Source organism: Empidonax traillii, unplaced genomic scaffold (genome assembly GCF_003031625.1).
Source record: "Empidonax traillii isolate 1590-97213 ecotype Southwest subspecies unplaced genomic scaffold, ASM303162v1 scaffold600:size394560, whole genome shotgun sequence".
NCBI lineage: Eukaryota > Metazoa > Chordata > Aves > Passeriformes > Tyrannidae > Empidonax > Empidonax traillii.
Genome location: NW_020955793.1, coordinates 342577 through 365607, shown reverse-complemented (window position 1 = coordinate 365607; position 23031 = coordinate 342577). Strand labels below are relative to the sequence as shown.

The following is a 23031-nucleotide window of genomic DNA, read 5'->3' as shown; positions in this document are numbered from 1 at the left end:
TGGAAATGATTCATCTGCACTAGGACTTTGTGTGGTTGAACTATATATTTTCATAACGTGGAGAGTTTTGTGTTCTGAATGCTTTTCCACACTGTTCATATACAATAGAGTGACAATGTCTCTGTCAGCTGCTGAAATTAAACTGAGTGTGCTGAAGTTGCCGTGAGATGAGACCAACTGCAGATTTCTAGAAGCGTCTCCTGAGTTATACCTGATAATCAGGTTGATTTACAGCCAGGTCTGAATGTCAGAAATTATTTCACTTACAGTAAGGAATTCTTAGATACTTTGATTCAGTGCTTTGATGGTGAAGTATCATCAGATTAGTATATATGTTTTAAATGAAGAGTCTTCCTCTCTAAAATTATGGTTCTATTTTTAAAACCTTCAAGACCAATAAAAAATTTTGAAAAAATAAATAATTCTTGTTAAGACTGTTTCTTCTTGGACAAGTCCATAGCATTTTGTGCTTGACTTCATTGGCATTGAAATAAATGTGATCAATTAGTGCAGGATACCCAACTGTTCAGGTTAATGTTTCTCAGTTTTCTCTACTGTGTTCGACTGAGCCCAAACGTTTTATTCTTAGATGGCTTCTGTAATAAAACTGAGAGGTTACTGAACAGTTAAAAAAGTAACTCCCAGATGTTTAAGACTTACAACTTCAAGACAAGGTAGCAAATCCGTTGAAGGCAGAAGTTCTCAGCAGCTTCCTTCTATTTGTGCAGGAAAATAATTTGATTAGCTGGCAGTTGTTCTCATATAGGGATGGGACTGTCGTCTGGGCAGTGTTGATCTGAGAGGAGAAATCATCAGCTGGTAGGCAGCCTTTTGTCAGATAAAGACTTGTAAGGCAAATGAGTGGCACTGATTTACCCAGCTTCTGTTAAATATAGCTGCTGTCAATTTTAATTTTCAACTGAGAGTCTAAAGCTTGATTCAGTAGTTCAGTCGATGATGCTTTCAGACGTCTCTTTTGTAAGACAGCTGCTGACCTAATTTGCTACTTCAGTGTAACTGTGTGGCATTGTAAAACATGAGTCCTTGTCTTTGAAAATTTTAATGTAGGCAGATGAGTAAAAGTTAACAATCTACAGAAAGAAAATCAGTTCTCGAAAATCTTGCTTCCAGTTTCTTTCTTGTCCAATAGGGGTGATACAAATCCCCATTAGTAATGAAAATAGAACAAAGAACAATGAAATTCCTTGAATAGTGTCAGTAAGCTTTTGTAAGAGAGCATGCAGTAAAAAATTAAACAAAAAAAAAAAAAAAAGGAAATATTTTCTGCAGAAGTGAATATGAAAAATATTCCTTTCCATTTTGTATGACTTGATGCTTAAGCTGAAAGCAGCATGCATGGAGCCCTCATGAATGTATAGGAACTTCTTATCCACAAGATGTTTTTTTTGATTTGTTCTCTGATCCCCCAGTCACTTAACCAAAGTAGCACATGTGCTGTTTCCTTGAGCTATTGGTTTTACTCAATCTGAGAGATTATTTAACCCCAGAGTATTTGGATTCAGTTCTCCCTATCAAGAACTTAACTGGAGTATTTACTTTCCTATGGTTCTCTATATTTAAGCTTGAGAAAGCTAAAGCCCTGGCATTTTATAAGGCAGAAGACCTATCGCATGTATTCTTACTGTCTTTATTGTAGGTTGAGCTAGCAACTCAAGGATTTTTTTAACCCCTTCAGCAAAGGTTTATGGCATATCACGAATAAAATAATTCAAGTATTTTTTATTTTAATCCAAGGAGGAAACCTGGAGTTAAATGATTCTTGTACTGTTTTGTATAGAACTTCCTTGAAGGTTGAAATCTTTTGGGTGACAGTTAGGTCACAGAGCACATCACGTGAACCAAGACTATACAGTGTACTAGGCATTCAGCACTGCTTGTTAGGTGTGATGTGTGCATTAAGGGCTTTATTAGATTTTTGAGTTTGCAACGTGTAGTATGTTTTTAAAAAAAGGCATCATCGTGGAAAAAAAAGCTTCATCAAAGAACATATAAAGACTCCACTCTTTATTTTAGGCTTGTCTCAACTATGGCAGAAATTCCAACCCTGAGCCACCATTTGTATGTGTATAATCCAGACACAGAAAAACTCATGCCCATCACAATTTAGGTTTTCTAGCATAGCTTGAGAAGATAAGAAGTGCAGGGGAAGGTAACTATATTCTTAAAGCTCTAGTCTCTCTTTGGCCACTCAGGATTTTTAGTTGCTGCTGTCATATGTGTCATGAAAATGAAAAGGCATTATCGGTTTACTGCAGAACATCTGCAGATCATTCATGGATTTGGTTTCTTGTAAGTGAACAGTTATTGGATAAAGCAGATAATTTCACTGCCCCAGCCACCTTAAATTTGATACCCTTAAATGGCAAACAGGGTACACTGCAAAACGTGGCAGATACCTATGGAGGCAGGCCCGTTTCTGCAAGAGGAAGGAAATCCAGAAACAAGGAGGAAGAGGTATGCTTGCCGCATGTTTGCCACTTTGCTCATCACACAAATAGTACCATTTTGACCTTCGTTGTGCCCAGTTTCCCTGCATGGTTCCATCTGTGAAAAAAATCAAAGGGCTTTCTAAATTCCTAGAAAGTAATTTTCTGTATAAAGTTCTGAAGTTTGAGTGTGTTCAATTGTTTTGTTTTTTTAAATAATCAAAATAATAGTTGTTTACATTCGTCTGTCTCAGAGAGGTTCTTGAATGTGCATACATTTAGGTATGACTGTTTATCTTGATCGTGTAGTGATAAATACAACCTTTCCTAGCCTTCAATGATATAAAATGTAGCAATATCTTAGTACTGGGAAGCATTCATTCTGATTTTATATATTTTCATTACATGAGAGTTTTTTCTGGAGATTAGTAAATGCTAATATGGTGATAGCAGTAGTGGGGGGGACGGGTCACTCATTTTTTTTGATGAATCTGATGTATTTTAAGTTAACCATACTGGAGAGAGTTTCCATATAGCTTAAACTTATTTAATTTCTTTACCTTAGGAATATTTGGCAAGATTGAGACAGATCCGACTACAAAACTTTAATGAACGCCAACAGATTAGAGCAAAACTTCGTGGAGAGAAGGTTGGTTGAAAAATAATCTTAAATACTTATGGAAGTTGGCTGTGGGATGTATTATTTTATCCCTTCAGGAAGACTTTTGTTCTAGGCAGTTTTATATATAGACAAATATTTTAGACATTTAATTCTGTTCCACAGTTAATGTCTTTTCATCTCATCCAGAATATGCAAAATCTGTTTATTATTTCAGTGCTGAGAGTGCAGCTTCAGTGCCTCTTAACTACCAACGTTTTAAAAACAAGATAGCATAAGGTTACATCTGAATTTCTGAATTTTACATATAAATTTCTCAAGCACTAGCATGTTTATATTTATTTGCTTTTATTTATGGGAGCTTCTCCAGAATTCCCTTTTTAACAATGCTCACACAGAATGAGTATGAAGCGATGGTCTTTATACATTCTGTAGTTGTTTATTAAAGCTAGAAATTTCTGACATGAGCTCAGTTTAATTAATATTTTTTTCAAACATCAGTTTTCAAAAATATATTTGTAATACAAGAAAACCAAAATAAGATGTTCATAAAGTAGATTCAGAACAAAAACTTAGTAAGATGTCAAATGAATAATCCAAGGCACCCTTGGAAGCAATCCATTTATTTGTTTTAAAAAAAGTTTCATTAGAGAGGCAATCTGTGTAGTAAAAATGGTCCACAGTTTGTTTCCATCTTTTCATTAACCTGCTGTGTAATCTTGTATTCCTCTTTGTTTTTCCCCTTCCTGTCCATTTGTATTAATAGTGTTTAGCCTTCCTCAAGTGATTATCTGCTTATATGTTCACATTGTACAGTGTGATTTAAAGCTAGATGAACATTCCTGCCCCACCCATCCACTTTGAGCACCTGGATTAAGTGCTTTCGTACATCTTATTTATAGTGAGTGGACATAAAAGAGCATTCTCAGTGCCACTCAGTTTCTTTGGATCACTATTCTAGCTAAAGAGAATTCCACATTGCTGTAGATTTGGGGTTGGGATTTTTTTTTTCCATGCTAAAATACTGTATTTTTTTTCCTGCATTAGTGACTTTTGAATTGGTTTATTTTCTTTAACCTTGATTGCATCTCGCTGGTGAGACACAAGAGAAGCAAATTCAATCTTTTGATTGAGGTTCAAAACTTCTTTAGCACATTAAAGAGGAACCCATGCCCCTCTAAATCTAAAATGAATGATCCAAGGCAAGAAGTTATGTATGTTTCTACCTGAGAAGACTATGCAGGCTTTAATAAGATGTGCTGGATTCTGTGTCTGGCAGAGGACCAATATGGGCTGTTCTCCTGTGTCTTAAGGAGCATGAGGAAAATCAATGTCTTTTAAGTCTACAAAGTCACTGTAGGAGCTGGTCAGTGAAGTTCATCACTAGCTCTGACTCACATAAAACACTGAGCACCAGAAGCCCATGATGTTAATTGCATTTGGTGCTAATTTCACTCTGTGTCTGCTCTGCTGTTTTGGACAAGCTTCGAAACAGCTGCAGTGGGATTAGTAGTCTCCATGCACAGCCCTACAAAATCTTACATTGATCGTGAGTACTCTTAGAATACCAAGGACAGTGTTAAAATGTTACCAGTTTAGAGCCATTACTGTGGTGTTATTTCAGATTTTTCACCAAGCAGCTGCAACGCTTCCTCTCAAAATCAAGAGCACCCACGATCTACCTTTAGTGTGGTTAACTGCAGAAGTAAAAGTACTCTCCAGAAACCTCTTTTATCTGGAGGCCTAATCAGCTTGTGCTGGTAAAATCAAACAAAAGTACTGTTACTGTGACCATGACATTCCCTGTATGGCTTATTAGGCCTATCAGGAACCTAACTTCCTTTCCCATGGCTGTATCTTACCTGGGGAAGGTGTATGACCCTGGAGGTATGCCAGCTACAAAGGGACAGAGAACAGATTAATATCTTTCCAGAAAAGAGGCATAAACTCATTTTCAGAATTCAGAGACCAAGTTTAGGAGGGTTTTTGTTTCTTGATGACCTGCGGAGGCTCACTTGTAGAGGAACATCATCTCAGACTAAATCTTGTCACAGATACGTTTATTTCCTATTGTTGATTGACAATTTTATATGAATCACTTCTACTGTATAGAATCTTATTTTATATACAATACATGAATATTCATTCCTTTGCCTATGAACAGTGCCAGATTATTTTCATGAAGTTTTCTGTTTCCAGTGTTCTTTCCAGTCATCATTCTTTTCTGTTATCTGGCTGAAACCAATGTGGGCATGATCTTAGTTTCTCAATTTTCATTTTAAAAATTACCTAGAATTCTTGCTTGTGTTTTGCCAAATTAGGCCTTCTAAATAAGTTTATTTAAAATAAAAGGTCAGTATAAGTTGGGCATGAGCAATAAAAAGCTCCTATCAGAACCTTGTTGCGTGGTACTGTCAGACTAACAGTCTCTAAATAGAAGTATGCAGAGGCCATTGGAAGAAGTGAGAGAGATTGGAAACCGAGATTTCACAGGTAGACCTTTTATATTCTCATTTGTTACCATTTCGACCCCCCCATTCCATGGGTTTTTTTAAGCACATACAGTGAACAAAACTGAAATGCTAGAGCATCCAACCTTTCTTAGATACCTCACCTGCAGAACATACAGGAGTGATGAGGGGTGTCAGCTGAGAACCCAGCACTGTTACATCACTTTTGTTGCAACAAGAAGCATATTACCAATGCTCCCCCAAAACCAAACAAATAAACAAAACCCCACCAATCTCAAAGATGAAGTTCTGTCCGACATTGCATTTCAGCGAGGAGTTACCCAGTGAAATTATAACCCATGTTAGTCATACAGTCAATTTAAATATTCTGAGTAGTCACATCACTCAGCTCTTAAATACATGAACTAATGATAATTTTCTGAGGACTCTTCCTTTGCAGAGTGAAGCTGCCAGTTCTGATGGACAAGAATCGAGTGAGGAAGCAGAACTGAAACGCAAAAAGATAGAAACACAGAAGGTAATTGTGGAATGGGAGGACATGGAAGTTACTGTTTTCAGAATTGTTTCAGATCTCATGAACTTTCTTACATTTCGCTTTGCTGTCAATAGTTTGTTATATATCCACTACAAGACGGGTTTTTCCAAACTGTATTTAGGAAACAACTCTGTTCAACTGTTTAATCTCAATAATTTTAAAATATGCTGAAATATAGCATAGTCTATCCTTGCAAGTCAAGGATTTTCCCTATCCCTGCCTTTGAGATTTATCTCTGGCATAGCTTTAGTCCTAAAGGCAGTTTGGTACAACTAAAATAGCATTTTTGAGACTGAAGGGGAAAGGAAGATGTACCCTAAGAAACGACCACCTTATTTTACTGAAAGAGTAATGGAAGGCAAGACTCTTTATATGGGCTACATGTGGATTGGAACATGAGCTATATAACCCTGTGATGAAGTAACACTTAAAACCATTTCGCAGAAATGCAGTGTTTGGAACTTTATTCCATGTGTTTTTCTGATATCAAAAAACAAGCTAATCTTATGCCCAACCCAAAAACTGGAGGTGAAACAGCGACTGAAGCTTTTTGTGTTTGAGTAAGTTGGTGAAATTTAAACTGCATATTTAATAATTTGTGATTAATGCATTAGGCTTCAAAGCTACTTTTGAGTAGAGACTCTAATTTTACATTACTCTGTTTAAGATAACTCTGTACGCTAAAAATATAACCCTGCAAATCAAGAACTGTAATTAAATTTTGAGGAGTTGCCATTATTTCAGCATAAAAGATCAGTTGTTGTGAGGTGATTCTGTCAGTAGAGTGCTCCTTTCACAGTCTATACAGTAGTAAGTGAGAGGAAGATAAGTAATGCAAGAATGTTTCTTCTTAAAATGTTCCATGAAATAGCTTGCTAATGATTGTAAGTTGGTAATTTTTTTACTTGTTTATTGTAGGCCCAGGCAAATGCTCGAGCAGCAGTTCTGAAGGAACAGTTAGAGCGAAAGAGAAAAGAAGCTTATGAAAGAGAGAAAAGAGCCTGGGAAGAACATGTAAGAAAATAAATCCTGTTACATGCAGTCATAGTATGAAGGGCCATGTCTTTGTATAACTAAAATCCTCTACTGTGATTTTTCAAGATGAGATAATTAGTCTTCTGAAACTGAAGAGAGTATCTTGTGTCAGGCAGAGTTCAGAAGCCCAATCTTAGGTATGCTTGCATGAAGAATTTAAGAACATCAAACCTAAGAATTATTAGGATCACCTCAAGTATTTTATTAATCCTCTGTAGCTTACCAATATGTATTTCATCTGGTTTTACTTCTGCATGCTGCAGAGTGACAAGTCTAACTAGTAATATTATGACTGGAAAAAGCAGCGTGTGAAGCTGATAAACTGATAGTAGTTCACATGTGCAGTTGGCAGTTGTCTTTTGTATGAAAATGTGTGGCATTATTGTACTTTTGTAAGGATTACATGAACCTAATTGGTAATACTGTGTTTACTGTGCAAAGTCTTGAAGTTAATTTGTTGATTTAAATTTTTTTCGTTTAATCTATACAGCTGATTGCAAAAGGGGTCAAGAATCCTAATGTGCCTTTTCATGTGGAAGCTACAGAAGGTAGTCCTGTGAATGGGCTACAAGAGCCTGGAGCAGCTCTTCCTAAGCCCCAGCTTCCAGTGAAGCCTGGTGCGCCTGTCATCTCCATGACTTATGCTTTGAAGGAAGTGGGTGTGGTAGGTACTTTTGCTAAGAAATTATTAGTGGAATTAAAGGAGAGAAAGCAAATATGGATTGAAAGCGTGTAGGTTAGGTAGAAAAAAATTGTTAAGGACTTTTGTTGCTTCTAATTACGGAAAAGAAAAAAAAGAAGAAAAAATCTTAAAAGGAAACCAAAGCTTGGAAGGTGTTGAAATACATCTTTACACTGAAACTGAAATTCAGGTGTTGAATGAAAGAGCTTATGATGAACCCTAGGCTGCAATTTCCATTTTGATCAAGGCAGTCCTTAGTGGAAGAAGACATCAACTTCTAGCATTTTTATCAGCCTCTCAAAGAGAGGAGTTAAGGAATTTATGATTTGGCGGAAGTGAGCAAATAAATTTTGGATGATAGGACTGTGTTGTATTAAAAATTGTTTTCAGTGAGTTTGAATGTGTTGATTATAACAGGAAGATAGAGCTTAAGATACGTGAATCTGTTAGTGTTGCCTCTTCTTGTCTAAAAAAGTATCCTAATTTTTATTTTCCATGCTCTTGGTCCTGATATTGTAAATACTTACATGTTTACTTCAACTACTCTAAGTTACAATTGAGAAACTGAGTGTAACCTTGACAATTTAGAATTTTAACACAATTTCTGGTTATTTGAGTGCTAGCTTTTGTGTTTTTACCTAAGCTATTTCTAGATTTCAGTGTAGTGTGGTATACACAACCCTGAAGACTATGACTGTGGAAATACAGTGAAACTTAGTGCTAAAGAGTGTGTATAGAATGTAATATGCTGGAAGATGTCAGTTGATAGCTGGAAAAATAAATTATGTTTTGACAAATACTTAAATCATTAGCACATTTTTTTCCACGTGGACAGTTTGTCTTACAGTAATGCATGACAGTGACTATAACAGACTAAAAATTAGCAAACAGAGCAATCAGAAATGGAGAATACAAGCCTTGTACACAAAGATTATAAATTCTGCATTTTTGTCTTCAATTTGTAGTTTGTTTATTTTACATGTCCCTTGTTTCTTTTCCCTTCTGTTTTTCTTCACAGGTACTCTTTGACTCTGTGCTTGCCACTTTTTTGGTTCTCATATAGAATTACTTATTTCTAGCATAGGAATTTGACAGTGACTTGCTGTAGAGGTCTTACCTAGCTTTATTTTTCATACTCTGATCTCTCACTTGTCTGTTTAAACTGAGTGATTCATTTGCTCATCACTTTCAGATAGTGAACGGTTCAAAGATGGAAAATGCCCTTATGGAAAGCCCTGTAAGAACAGAATAACCATACGTTCTGTTTCAGTCTATCTGCACTTGTCAATGGAAAGGTTTTAGAGGTGATTTTTCACTATTATGTCTATTAATATTCTTATGATAATTTTTTTCTGACATATTCTTCTACTTTGTATTTCATGCTTCTTGAACCTAAAGGATGAACATGTAACTGCTGTCCAGGAATCTGAGGAGGAAATAAAAAAGCCAGATTTTGCAATGCAAGTATGTCAAATTGTATTCAGTTTCATTTAGTTTTCTTTTTAAGAAAGGCATTATTTTAAGTGACCTATGTTGGCCCTTATTTCAGAATAAACGAGAAATATTGAAAAGATTAAATCAAAATCTGAAAGCCCAAGAAGATGAGAAAGGGAAAAAGGAGTTCAAAAATGTGCCTGAATCAGCTGGGTCTGAAGATGGTAAGGAACAACAAGAAGGTGACCAGCCACTTCTAGGAGATCGCAAAAAATGGGAATCTGGGGCACCTGAGTTGGTAGTTCCTCTAGCTCAGTTATCGATGGAAGAATCTCTCTCTGGAACAGAGTGTGAGTACTTTTTTTTTTTTTGGTCACTACGGTACTAGTAAATCATTTTGCCATGTGTAGTGTTTGTTTTTATAAAGCAAGTAGTCTTTATTAGTGTTATCTTGTTATCAGTTACATATCATCTGCTTCTAAAAAGTAGGTGGTTATGTAGTCTCTTGGATAAGGAATAAGGCACAGGCTGAGTACTTAAATGGCTTTCAGGAGATTCAATAAATAAATTCATAATTTCAACAAATAGTTATCTAATTAAATGCATAGTTACTTTCTTTGAGCTTTCTTTTTAAGTGTCTTTTAAATAGACACTAATTTAATGGAAAGAATAAAAAGCATTTAAGATACATGAAGGTTTCTTATTTAACTTCAAAATCCTTTTATGTTAGTAGTAGAATAAAAAAAATATTTCTCAATTTATAAGTATTACTTCTATCATGCCCCTCTTAGGTTTTTCCTTTTTTAAATCAAGACTGCCTTTTCAAATTTTCTGTCTGCTTTCTCTGGTCTTTTGGGTGGAAGATCTCTTTCCCGGTTTCAGTATGTCTTCCTAAGAGTCTGTTTCACATGGTAGAAATAAATAATCATTAAGAATGTGACAGACTTACTTCATTGCATAGTAGTTTTACAGGACTGGAATGTGAGAAGATCAAGAAATTTCTTTTGCTTTTTTTCTTTGTTGTTCTATAACCTAATTTATAAAAGTTTCTATATTTGGGTCCCAACAGGTCAAATTCTGGGGGAAGTAATTAAGTTAGATATTGGTGAACCCCACAGGAAAGTCTGGGGCAAGAGCCCTACTGATTCAGTCCTGAGGATCCTAGGAGAAGCAGAGTTGCAGCTGCAAACCGACATACTTGAGGAACAAGATGTAATAAATGGTAAGCACAGCTGGTAATTATCTGCACTGCAAGTGCCAGATTGCCAGTTTATCTACTGAGAACAATTTTGAAGTTATAGAAGCATATTCTTATCTTCACAGTTGCATTCTACTTCTGGGTGTTGCCTCAGTTCTAAATGTCAGCACAAGCTGATATTGGATGACCCCAAAATAGTTCAAACTCAGTGAAGTGGTAAGAAATAATGAAGGATGTGCTGAAAGGGAAGGATCTTAATTTTGCTGAAAAGTCTTGGACTTTGCTTTTTGATAGCAACAAGTCTGTTTTTTAAAAGGTTGTCATCAACTGAATGTTGTATTGGATAGGTCCTATAACCTTCTTGTCAGCAGGTGGCTTAACATATCAGGCAATTTTTTTTTTTTTTTTCTGGTCAACTCCTTCATTTTGTTGTTTCTAAGGACAAAAGAACTTAATGTTTATTCCAAATACAAACTTGTACTAATAATAACATAGGAAGTAAAATTCAAATTTTAATATTTCTAGCCTTCTTCTTTATAATAGCTATAATAAAAGCATGCAAACTTTTCTGTTTTCCTTTAAAGGGACAAAAATTCTCAACTTACCTTATTAGCCACGTTGTAGTTTATTAACCAACTGCGTCAAAGCACAGTTTAAATAATAAAATCATTTTCGGTTAGGTACTGCAGAACTTGTTGAAGAAGATCATCAGTCTTCATCAGAGGAGAAGGAAGACAAGGCTTTCTCTACTGTTGGAGCTCAGTCTTCAGTAGCCATTGGTGTCACAGAGTCTGTTGTGACTGTACCAGAAGAATCTAAAAGAGCTGCACCTACCCAGGTGCAAAGCAAACCTATTACACTAAATGGTAAGTAATTTCATGAGTAATTCTAATTAAAATCTGTTTACTGAATTCAAGCAATGACCCTGTGTACTTTTATATCTTTCCATAAGCAATGTGATGGTTTTTATTAACACCTTTCAGGTAGGACAAGGTGCTTTCTATGCCTGTATTGTAATTTGATTCACTAATGTATTTTGTAAATTTCAAAAAAAAAACCCACATTTTTTTATGCTTATAGAAAACTCAAGAGTACAAATGGAGTTCTTAAGTGCTTCAAATGTTTTGTTGTTGATTTGATCTTTTTTTTTTTTTGGTTTGTGTCTCCATATCAGTTGTGCTGGAATCTTTCCCCATATGATACCAGCATCCTTTTGACGTCTGGGGGAATGTTCATGATTTTACAAGGCATGGTTCAGTGGAGTTTTCAGATACTCTTCTGGTATCAGAAACAAACTTATAAGCTAACAATACTTCAGCTGTTTCTGCAAAATGCAAAAAATTATTAAAGCTGAAGGATTTAAGTGTAATCTTAAGTATACTCTCCCATCTTTTTGCTTGGTTGGGATTAATTTTTAATGAGGTAAATAACTTTATTAATTTTAGAACCTGATGATTTGGAAGCAGAGATCTTGGAGGAAATGGAAGATAAAAAGCACCGGAGTAAGGAGAATAAAGAATTTCCCATCACTGTTAATGAAGTGTGGGTAAAAGAGAAAGAGGATACGTAAGTACTCTATTCTGACTCCCCTCTATCCAGTTCAAACAACTGAGCTTTAACTGAGTTTTATTTAGATATGTCAGTTAAAGTGTTAAGCTTAGCTAAAGCTTCATCACCTACTTCTGTGTTAGTTTTATTGCACTTGATGACTTTTTTAGTAATGACTGTTTTTTACAAATTGTTTCACCTTGATGTGGTGTTTTATAATAGGGCCCAACGTGACAGAATAAATGAGGCAGCTTTGGAGAAACAAGCACTTGACAAGGTGCAAACACAAAAGGAAGCTCCAGAAGGTTAGTTGAAGCCTCTTGTTCCATTTACCGTGGCTGGCAGTATGGGGTACTTGAGGCTTCCCTTCTCACTTCTTCAAACCCAAAAGAGCAGGTTTTTGTTTTCATTTTCTTCTTCAGGTCTTGCTTCTAGAAAGCAAATTTCTGATGGATTAGGAAGACAAATTGTGGGTATTATGCTTGCCACTTTGGGAAAAAAAAAAGTAACAGTAAAGCTACACTGTGTATAGATGAACAGGACAATGGCCCATACTGATACTTAGGTTTCTGAATGTTACAGCCTTTTAAAATGACTATTTAATGTGTTATGAAATCCGATTATTTACTTAATAAAACTGTTGCTTTGTTTGTAGACATCTCAAATTAATATTGAGCTGCAGCTCGATATTTTAAGCAGCTGCTAATGACAATCCTTTTATCCTTATTGCATAGAAGAATTGCTTGTTCTTGGAGGTCTTTGAAGTAACTTAGAAGATCTGCATACTTTACAGTAGAATAGAAAATACATTGGCAATACTGTCAAGTATCATTGGTGATACTATTGCATCTAATTATGGGTGGCTTAAGCGAACTGTTTTGGTTTATTCCCACTGTTGGGATGAATTATATTGAGATAGCTTTGAAGAAATGTAGTATAAGGAAAGAAGCAACAGATGAAAATGGGTGACACCATAATTTCAGGTATGGACTGGATAATGAGGAACCAGGAGGCATGAGAACAGGCTACATCTGAGGGCTGTATATTCTCAGAAAGTTAAAAGGGGGAAATTTCACATTATAATATATATACTATAATAATAAAAAAAAAATTAATACTTTTAAAGTGCTATCTGTTTTTCCCTCTAATTGTACAGGAGAATTTCGTTAGTTTTGTTATTTTAATTACCTTTTCCTTAAGAGCCTTATGTTTTTAATATCTTTAGATTTGTAACAAACTTTCTTTTACCACGTTAGAAACTTGTTCCAGTGACTCTCAGCAAGCTGAACCCTTGTTCCAGAGGGTGATACACCCAACAGCTGTACCAACAGCCTCACCAGTTCTGTCATCCCAGTCTTCACAGGAAGAGCCTTTTGTACCTCGTTCACGTTCCATATCACCAGCAAAAAATAAAGGCAAAAGTTCATTGTTGATTGGACTTTCTACAGGACTTTTTGATGCAAACGACCCAAAGGCAAGTTTAAAAAACTAAAAAGAAATGTTTGGGGTTTTTTCTCTCTAGTATTATTCTTACTTTCTTATTGAAGCTGGGTGAGGTCAGCACAGATGTCATAACTGTTTCAACAGGTGTTTGTATTTGTCTAGCCATGTCTGCCCTGTAGTTGTACTGCACTGTGCTCATGGTATCAGCAGGCCTCGTGCAGCAGTGAAGGTCTCTGGTTTCACCATTCAGCATCCTGTGTTCTGGGTGTTTGTGGAGGAATGCCACCACTTCTGTGAGCCGTAACTGAGGGAGTTCATGAAGAAATTCCTAACTTGCCCTATCTGCTTTCTCCCTTTTGTGCAGGTTTTTTGGCTTAGCACTACCTTGCGATCATAAACATAATAACTGAACAGGTCAGCAAAGGTATCTGGTAGCCAAGTGATTGTTTTTTTTTCCTGTAGGATTTAACCTACTAGCACAGGTTCTGGCTGTGAAGCCTGACCACCTACATAGGCAGCTCACAGTCTGTGAAAATGAGCATAGGATGGTAGAATCTATTTATAAATAGATCTATGACTCTTGTGTTCATTTCTCAAGAGTTAGTGTATCATTAACTTCCTTAGTTTATGAAGCTGTTTAACTGGCAGCCAGACAATGATTACATAAAACCTAACTTATGAGTAGGGGGGAAGGTGATCATTCTTTGTACCCTTAGCAGTTTGGGAAAGTAGTGGATATGCTTTATAATTGGAGTTCTCCAGTGTATCAATATGAAGTGCTTCAGCATGTCACTTGTTACTACATATTTCGCATGTGTTTTGGCCAGAAGTATTTGTCACAGAATTGTCACTGCCAATACTGAATGGGCTCCACACAATAGCAGAGAGCTTGGAGAAGAGCAACAGATCTGTTGTTACTACTGCAGCAGACTTAATGACAGAGGGCAGTACATTCCCTTTCCTCATTTGGTTGCAGCAAGAGGATACTCAGTGCTTCTGGGCAGTACCTGCAAATGTAACTTTCTGGAATTTCCCAAATATACTTCTGCTGCAGCTCACACCTAGAAACTATAGAAACCTTTATCAGGGAGCAGTGCAGGCAGAGTTGGTGACCTCTCTGTAGGCAGGTTGTAGGTTAACAGAAGTAAGCTAATAGGAAGAGAAGCATTTTTCAGAATACCTGTCAAATATGGGGTAATGTCAGTCTTTTGGTTGGTCTTTCATAGTAGAGGTCAAAACAGGCATTTATTCCTTTGGTGACAATTCTGGTCATGCACTGACAGATCTGATATTTGAGCATGTATATGAATACACTGTGCTGGTATAAATTGCAGCTGAGACACTATTTTGTTCAGTAAAATTGAGGGGGTTTCATTAGGAGCAAACAATGACCATGAGTGGATTCAGAGCTACGGTGAAGGAGTCTTGCTTATTGGTAGAACTTCTTAGTGCAGATGAGGTCTTGCTTCTTGGTTTTTTTTAATACTGTGGTGAATATTTAGTATTTTTGGGGTGTTCTTAGACTTCTTAAAAGAGAGATCTCATAGATCACTGAGCAAACAGTTGTTTTGTTTCCATGTTGCTTTTTTTTCATTGCAATAAATTACCATTGTAATTTGAACAACTTTCTAATGCTATGAAACTGCTTTGAAATATACTAGAAACAAAAGTTACTGTTTTCAGTGACTAACCTACAGAAATAATGAAGTGTCATTTTAAAAAATATTCCTTTGTCAGCTACTTAAGATGGGTCTAACTGGAAGTGATCGACATACATACACTGTAAAAAAATTGCACATATATTCTTTACCTACTGTAAGGTTCCTTTTCTTTAGTAAGCTGTCATGGTAGTGAATAAATCAACGCAAAACCAGGAGCTGTATGGCACTTGATGTTCTTAAAGCTTTTCAGTCACTGTAACCCATAAAGGCAGAAGGAGTGCTTTCCTTTTAGCCGAGAGGTAAAATTCAGTTTGTCAAAGTTTCAACAGTTACATTTTCTCTGCTGTACACATTGTTATTTTGAAATTGATCTTCAAATGAAAAAGAAAAAATTCTCATTTTAAAGTATTTTGTAGCCTCGAACTCTCTTTAGTATTGTTACCCAGCAGGATTTCTATTACTTTTGTAGATGTTGAGAACATGTTCACTCCCAGATCTTTACAGACTGTACAGAACTTTAGTTGATGTTCCCAGTGTAGCAGATGTGCAGCATCAACATAATCTTGAAATAGATGATACGGAAGATGAGCAAGCCAAAGAAGGACCCTCTGATTCTGAGGATATGTGAGTGTATCAAGTTTATCAAGTATTCTCACAGGCATCTTAGATCAAGATTGGTTAGACACTATACACAGTAGATCAGCATGGGGGTTTTTACTCAGATTTTAAAAATTTTGTTTTTATTTCCGTTTTACTTTGAGTCTTGTTCAGAGAATTGAGAAGCTAATGGGGTGGACTGCATACAATAGATTTCTGAATTTCCTTCCCAGATTCCATCCAAGATGCTATTCTATCTGGCTTCTGCAACTTGCATTTTGGTGAAGCAGCTCAAAATTGATGGCTACTGCTCTTCTAGAAATACAGATTTCTTGAATATTTGCTTTCTATGTATTTTCTGGGAATCTTGCTCATTTATCTCCTCTACTGCTGTATTAGAATGTCCTTCTTTGTCCCCCAAATTCTTTCAGGGGCTTCAAAATCTGAGCCTGGTCTTGACTTATCCCTGCATCTTGGCTAGTCTGCAGGGATTAAATAATCTGTTATATCTATTCTGATGAGATCCACATCTCATTTTCTTGCTCCAGACGTATTTTTATCTGGATTGGAAATTATACTTGCCAAAGTTCTATAATAGTGCATGAATGCAAAGATTTTGAAATTCTTACTAATATAAAGTTGAATTGAGGACTTAGCATCTTTTCATGAGACTGTGGGATATCTATTTAGCTGATGTTTATTCCCTGGGTCTTGCATGATACAAGGGTATCAGTGCTGTAGTCATGTTGGGCTGAGGTCACAAATAGCTGTCTTTTTGTTTGTTTCGTTTTTTCCCCTCCAGCTAGATTGGCTTTTCAGTTTGCTGCTTAACAAAAGAAATGAGCTCTTTCCACAGGGTTTGTCTCGTAAAGTATTAATTATATGAACTTTGTATCACTTTCCTTTAGTATGTTTGGAGAGACAGATACAGATTTGCAGGAGCTCCGGGATTCAATGGAACAATTGCTTAGGGAGCAGCCTAGTGAGGAATTCAGTGAAGAAGAAGAATCTACTTTAAAGGCTAATGTCATTGAATGCATAACAAATGGTACTGAGCTGGATGAAGGAGATGAAAATAACCCCAGCAGTGAAAGTGCACTTAACGAAGAATGGCAGTCAGGTATCATTTCTCCTATACCTGTTTTATAAGTTACTTATTCGTGTTAACAATTCAAACACAGAATAATGGTTTTGCTTTGTAAACTTAGAATTAAGTAAAGCTCTGATTAATAGGTTTTATACAGAAGTTTAAAAAAATCCAGATAATATTCAGACTTTCTGAATGTTAAGGTCAACATTTAACCAATATTGAATATTGCAAATTAAATGTTGGCTATTTGTTGGGCTGTGATAGTAAGTGCCTTTTTCTCTAGTTGCCTAAAACTTGTCTTCAAGGAAGATCAAAGGCAGAGTGCATCGTATGTTTTGAATAATTCATGACTGTAAGTGTGAAAAAGAAGTAACAATTGACATGATTGGAGTATCTGGGATCCAGCTTAAATTACAATTAAGTAATTTAACAGGCAGTCAAAAGGAACATGAAATTATTCACTTTGTCCCTTGCCAAAATTAGGTATTAATGCAGTCAAACTAAAAATGAGACAGATAAATTTATTACTGCTTTTAGCATTTTGCATTAGATATGCATAACAGTGTCCTGAAGTCTTAGTTCTGTTTTTTTAATTCTGGTAGAAATACAAGTATTTTACTCCTGCTGTAAAATTAAGTGCATTTAGAAATACAAGTATAAAAAGATGTAGAGAATCAGTAACTAATCTAAAACATAGTTTTTTGTGTACTTTTGTTTCATTGAAGACAATTTTAAACAAACTGAATGTCTTTGAATATACCTTTAAGATATTATCTATACAATACATTCCAAGAATTACTTTAAGGTAAAATAAAATTAGGTAGTATCTTTCATTTTTTGACAGCAGTGATGTTGTACACTGATAACATACAATCACTGTCTGCGATTCTGCTGTTGTTGCAAGTCCTAGTGTTTAACGTCAGTGTCCTACCTTCTTGATCCATGATATTCCATAAGAATTGCAAGTTTCATTGTTGGAGGAGGAAGGGAGGGAGGCAAGCCAGCCTTCAAAAGGGTAATGGACAACAGAACTTGATGCCAAATCTGCTCGAGGTCCAGAAGTTAAATAGAGGATAAGAAATAACTTAATGGGTTTTTAACCCATCTACAGCTTTTAGTTTAATAATTTCTTATTGACTTGATTGTTGATGCTTGAATCAAGGATATGATTTGGTCAGGATTATACCTTATACTAGTCATATGTAGGAATTGAAGTAGTAGAGTTCTAATACTAACTCATGAAGTCTGTGACCTACCAGGCAATACTATGTAAAGGTTTGATAGTATATGCTCTGAAATCTAAGAATTTTTATGGTTTTCCCTGGTAGTTAAATTCTTTCCTAATTTGAATGCTTATTTAAGAAAGTATTTTTTCTTGGGCAAAGCCAGTTTGAATTTTGTAATGGGATTTTACATAGGGATTCTATCTTGTATTTTTTTTTAAAAAGCCTTTTTTTTTAAACTTACCTGACGTTTGACTGTTATGAATCTATCTGTAAGGCTTCTGTAGCCTATAAGCAAAATTATTGTGATTTCTCTCTTTTTTCATATTGCACTAATTGGCATACTGAATTTGCTACACAAAGGAGATGCACTCATAAAAGAATGAGGAACTCTGTAAATTAGTACTGGGTTTCTTTAGACTTGCTCCGTGGAACAAGGTGCATCTCAGGGTAGAAAGTAATGGATCTGTAATATACCTGTCCTTATTTTTTGCTAGAAGGCAGCTGCTTCATTAAGGAGCTTCTTTCCCTAGTGTGGGTTAGCCACTGAAGGCTGCATGAGTTTTAGCACAGACATATCCAGAGTGGTTGCATGGAACTTGACCCACTTTGCTAAATAAAATTCTGCTTTAAGACCATACCTTGTTTTCCTTCAATCTGAATACCCTTATAGGTAACTATCAAAGTGGGGTTTCGAGGAGGTAGCTGGATGCTTCCCATTTCAGATTTGGAATTTCTTTGCTGTTAAGTAAGAGACTGTTCCTGTTTTCTTGCACGTTGTCAGAACATTTGCCAAAATCATCCAGTGGTGCTGAGCTTACCTGTTTGATCGCATTAAAAGGATATCAAGTTTAAGGACTTAGAAACAACATTAACAATGCAGGAAAACTGAGGGGTTTTTACTGTTGTTTTATTTCTTTATAGATAATAGTGATGGAGAGATTGCCAGTGAATGTGAAGAATGTGATAGTATCTTCAGCCATTTGGAAGAGTTGAGATATAACCTGGAGCAGGAAATAGGCTTTGATAAATTAATTGAAGTTTATGAGAAAATAAAGGTTTGTGGAATAACATCAAATGGGAAACATTTTAGGAAACGAGTACCTAGAGCTGTTTGCTGTGACAGTTATTGCATTATGTGACTAGACTCAAAGTTATATTCTGTAGTTTTTTAATCTGTTTTGACACACTGAAGTATTAACAGAGAAAATGCCCTGTCTGGGGATTAAGGAGGAAAACTTTGGGTTTAACCAGGAATTGCATTTAATAAATTTGAACTATTTGATTCTAAACCCATTTTAATTTTGTCAACATGGTTTGTCCCTTCCCCTAGGCTATACTTGAAGATGAAGATGAAAATATTGATATTTGTTCAACCGTAGTTCAGACTGTTCTTGGAAATGAACACAAACATCTGTATGCCAAAATACTTCACCTAGTAATGGCAGATGGAGCCTACCAAGAAGGTAATCTCACAGTATCCTGGCAGTTATGGCTTGTCTTATGTTCTTTCTTGGTCATATACTACATACTTTTAAAACATCACAGAATCACAAATTATAGAACATATCTGTACTTTGTTGTATTTTTTGGCTAAATTAATTAAAATTTTCCACAAAGGGTATTTTTATTCCTGCAACAAAACACGGCAAACTTTGCTGACCGCTTTGATTTAACAGAATGTACATGTACAGTCAACTTTAAAAATAATTGCCTTACGAAAGACGCAGTGTATTATTTAACTTCTATAAAACAGTTACACAGATGCAGAAAGTGGAAATCTAGACTAAAACTTTCAGAATTAAAAACAATGTTATCCTAAGAATTAATGAACTTTTAGCTAAAATAGTACTGTTCTTTCCAAAACACTACTTCTAACAGGTTGCAGTATCACTGCTTTTCTGAAAATTTCATCGGTCTCTTTATCTTATAATTATCACTTTTCAGAAGACCTTGATGTGTATGTACCATCTATCTGAGTTGGTGGCTCAGTAACACATGAAGAGAATTTATCTTGCTTTGGAGCTCTGGCTAGCTTATTACAGGTTATGAGGCAGATGGAAAGAGCACACAGACCACTATCAGTGAGAGCGTGGGTTTGGGGTTTTTTTTGTTCTCTCATGTCAAAAATTTAACTGCAGTTATGTATAATACATGTTAACCAACATGTACTTTCTGCATCTTTTAAATCCTTTTACAAATGTGTTGGAATAGCAGTGAATAAATAGTCAAGTAAGTGTATGGCTTTCTGTGGCTTTTGAATGTGAATACATGAGGGGGGAAAGTCTTAAAACTAGTTTTAAAAACATAATAATTTTTTTAAAATTCTAATACAAATTACATTTTCCCAATTTTTCTTTTCTACTGATATAGGACCGCTCGGTAAGAACAATCAATTCCATGTTGTTTTCATGCTGTGTTATAGAAGTATGACAGAGAAATATCTGAAAATATTTTTTTTTCAGCCACAATTTATTGATTTAATGACAGAATTTGAAAAATATATTGTAGTAGTTCATTTTTTAGGTGTCCAAAGGACTGGCAATATAGAACAAGAAGAAAATGGTTACTATAGCGTCACCATTTTCTTTTGCTTGCCACTCTGCCTTAAGGGTATTTAAAAAGTAGTACTAAAGGGCTTAAATGCAAATTTGCTGAGATGTTGGCATATAAATTATAAGCTGTTGTCTGAGTGAATCCTATTAAAATAAGCTAACTTTCATCTTGCAAAATGCTGATTAACAAGTGGCTATTTTTAATAGGTTCCGTTCTAATTCTTCATTTTACAAATCTGTGGTAGCATACAAAAAATAAAAAAAAAAGTAGTTCTTCACATTTCAGACATTTAAATTAAAAGTCCTATGCTAATAGGGGTGAATAGAGGACAAGTGACAGACAGAAGCATCTTCATGAGCTTCTGTCTCAAAAGCTTTATACTCTTCAAATAAGAAAAGTTAGAAAAAAATCCCTATTGCTCTTTCCTAAGAGGATTTTTCTAACTGGAGCAGGCCACTTGAGGTGAAACTATCACTAAATTCACTAATCCAAGATGACACAATGCTCAATATTTGTACACACAGCGCTTCAAGGCAGTCTTGGTAACGGTCACCTCATTGGTGACAGACTTAGTGGATTCTTGTATTATTGCTTACTAACTTGTGGTTTCTAGTTTGTTTTGTAACCCCAGCTTGACTTTGTGTCTGTGTGTGTCTCTCCTTTTCACACTGTCTCTCTCCCTCTTTTTACAGGTAATGATGAATAAGCCTGACTCAGGAAATTCCTTAATGCTGTACTACGTACCAGTGTCTGAAGTCTGCACAGCTGAATAACAAATTGTAGTGGAGTAACATGGGGCAGGAGAGGCAAGACTTCAAAAAAGAACGTTGACTGTATGAAAAAGAGGAAGAACATGCCTTTTAAAACTGAGATATCTATGGAGTTCTCTTGTGTGTATTTGCATATGTGTCCCTTAAATACTAGGTGCCCAAAATTAATTTAAAAAAAAAAACAAAAAAACCCAGAAACCAAGAAAATCAACAAAACCCAAAAACCTCAACAAAACAAAAGAAAAAAAAAAAACAAATCTGTAACGTCTCAAATTCCAAAAGAAATACAGAAAGAAATACCTGTATATATTCTGATTTAAAGCTGAGACCCATAATTAAAATTCTGCCATTAAAACTTCTGCCATATCAACAGTTGGCTGGTACAGTTAAGCAACTGGAAGCATTACTGTGTTGTGGAAGTACCCACATCTGGCTATTCACTTACACTCTTCAAATCGCTTTTTTTTACACCTACATAAAGAAATTGCTTTGTTTTATTGACCCTCATGGTTGTATTTTAACAGCATCTTAATCTAGTGGTCTAGTTCAAGTGTTTCACTTTTATCATATTTTGAAGCTGAAGGCTTCTGTTGCATCTGAAATATCTTAAATGTGCTTCTGAATTAAGGCAGACTGGTACGTAAGTCTTCATAGAAATGCCTTGGGGTTTTTTTGAGATTGTAAAATCCATTTGGAGATAGAAAACTCTTCTTTCCAGTATTTTTCTTCCTCTTCCCCTTCCTATCGCCTTCCCAAAAATCCAAGTTATTTAGCTCTCTTGAATTTTGTAATCTGGTCAATGATAGTGGAACACAATGTTGAATTGAAAGGAGTGAGGGTCTTCCAGTTTGTCCCTGAAGTCTTACTGTTACACTCATGGATGGCTCCAGCAACCACAGGGGAAAATGAAATATTGCAGGCCCAAGTGCTGTGTAATACTTCACATTTTTTGGATCCTGAATTGTAGCTTGGTTTCCACCACTCCAAAAGTAAAAAACAGTTTTTTTCTGACCCACTTTTCTTTGTTCCTCATGTCAAAGCAGTTCTATACAGGGCAGACATTAGGTATTCTCTTGTTTTCCAGTCATTATCTCTGAAACAACTTTACTGCTTCACCATTACAGTAAGTCTCTTATTGGGAATCCAATGAACTGTCAAACTTCCAAGTGCCCTATTGGAGAAAAATAGGTTTTTAGGTGTTTTTCAGCTACAGTGAGTCACAATCTAAAACTATCAAAAGTTGCTTTTCCACAAAGTAAAATCAAGTATATATATATATATATATATATATATGTATTTATTATTTAAACTGTCAAAATATGTACATGATTTTTGTATAGTTGTTTTACGGTGTCATTATTAAAGTTTTGCCCACTGAAAAGCGTTATTTTTTTTAAACCAATACAATTCCTAAAAGTAGACCAAACCTACTCTAGTTCGGTGATATCCTGGGAATCTGCAATCAGAATAAAATGCACAATAATAATTAATTGCCTTTAATGCATTTTTTAATATTCTTATTTACTTGATAAATAGCTCTTGCTTCATCTGACAGGAAAGTATGATCATTGCTGGAAGTTGTGCTGGTTCTGTCCTATGATGCTTCTCATTCCCTTTCCTTCTTTGTTTCTTTTTTCTTAACTTCCCCCAGTAAACTTTTCACCAGGCTTCTCTTCCATTCCACTTTTCACTGCTGCAAAATCTATTCAGAGAGTTGACCTT

At 35.5% G+C, this 23031-nt stretch overlaps 1 protein-coding gene across 9 annotated transcripts in view; it reads left to right on the top strand.

Annotated features, from left to right (window-relative positions):
• Positions 1-22690, top strand: part of NEK1 (NIMA related kinase 1) — a 46609-nt gene extending 23919 nt beyond the window's left edge. For 5 of the 9 annotated variants that reach the window (XM_027898498.1, XM_027898499.1, XM_027898501.1 and 2 more), the window contains 17 exons: positions 2392-2475; positions 3013-3096; positions 5977-6054; positions 6991-7086; positions 7598-7771; positions 9188-9253; positions 9339-9573; positions 10293-10445; positions 11102-11287; positions 11867-11987; positions 12192-12274; positions 13226-13443; positions 15543-15697; positions 16579-16790; positions 18908-19041; positions 19317-19449; positions 21232-22690. In XM_027898498.1, the coding sequence (XP_027754299.1) occupies positions 2392-2475; positions 3013-3096; positions 5977-6054; positions 6991-7086; positions 7598-7771; positions 9188-9253; positions 9339-9573; positions 10293-10445; positions 11102-11287; positions 11867-11987; positions 12192-12274; positions 13226-13443; positions 15543-15697; positions 16579-16790; positions 18908-19041; positions 19317-19449; positions 21232-21245 (2226 nt within the window). In that variant the 3' untranslated portion in view covers positions 21246-22690. The remainder of the gene's footprint in view (positions 1-2391; positions 2476-3012; positions 3097-5976; positions 6055-6990; positions 7087-7597; positions 7772-9187; positions 9254-9338; positions 9574-10292; positions 10446-11101; positions 11288-11866; positions 11988-12191; positions 12275-13225; positions 13444-15542; positions 15698-16578; positions 16791-18907; positions 19042-19316; positions 19450-21231) is intronic. The other 4 variants (XM_027898506.1, XM_027898505.1, XM_027898502.1 and 1 more) reach the window with 2 other exon arrangements.
• The last annotated feature ends 341 nt before the right edge of the window (positions 22691-23031 follow it).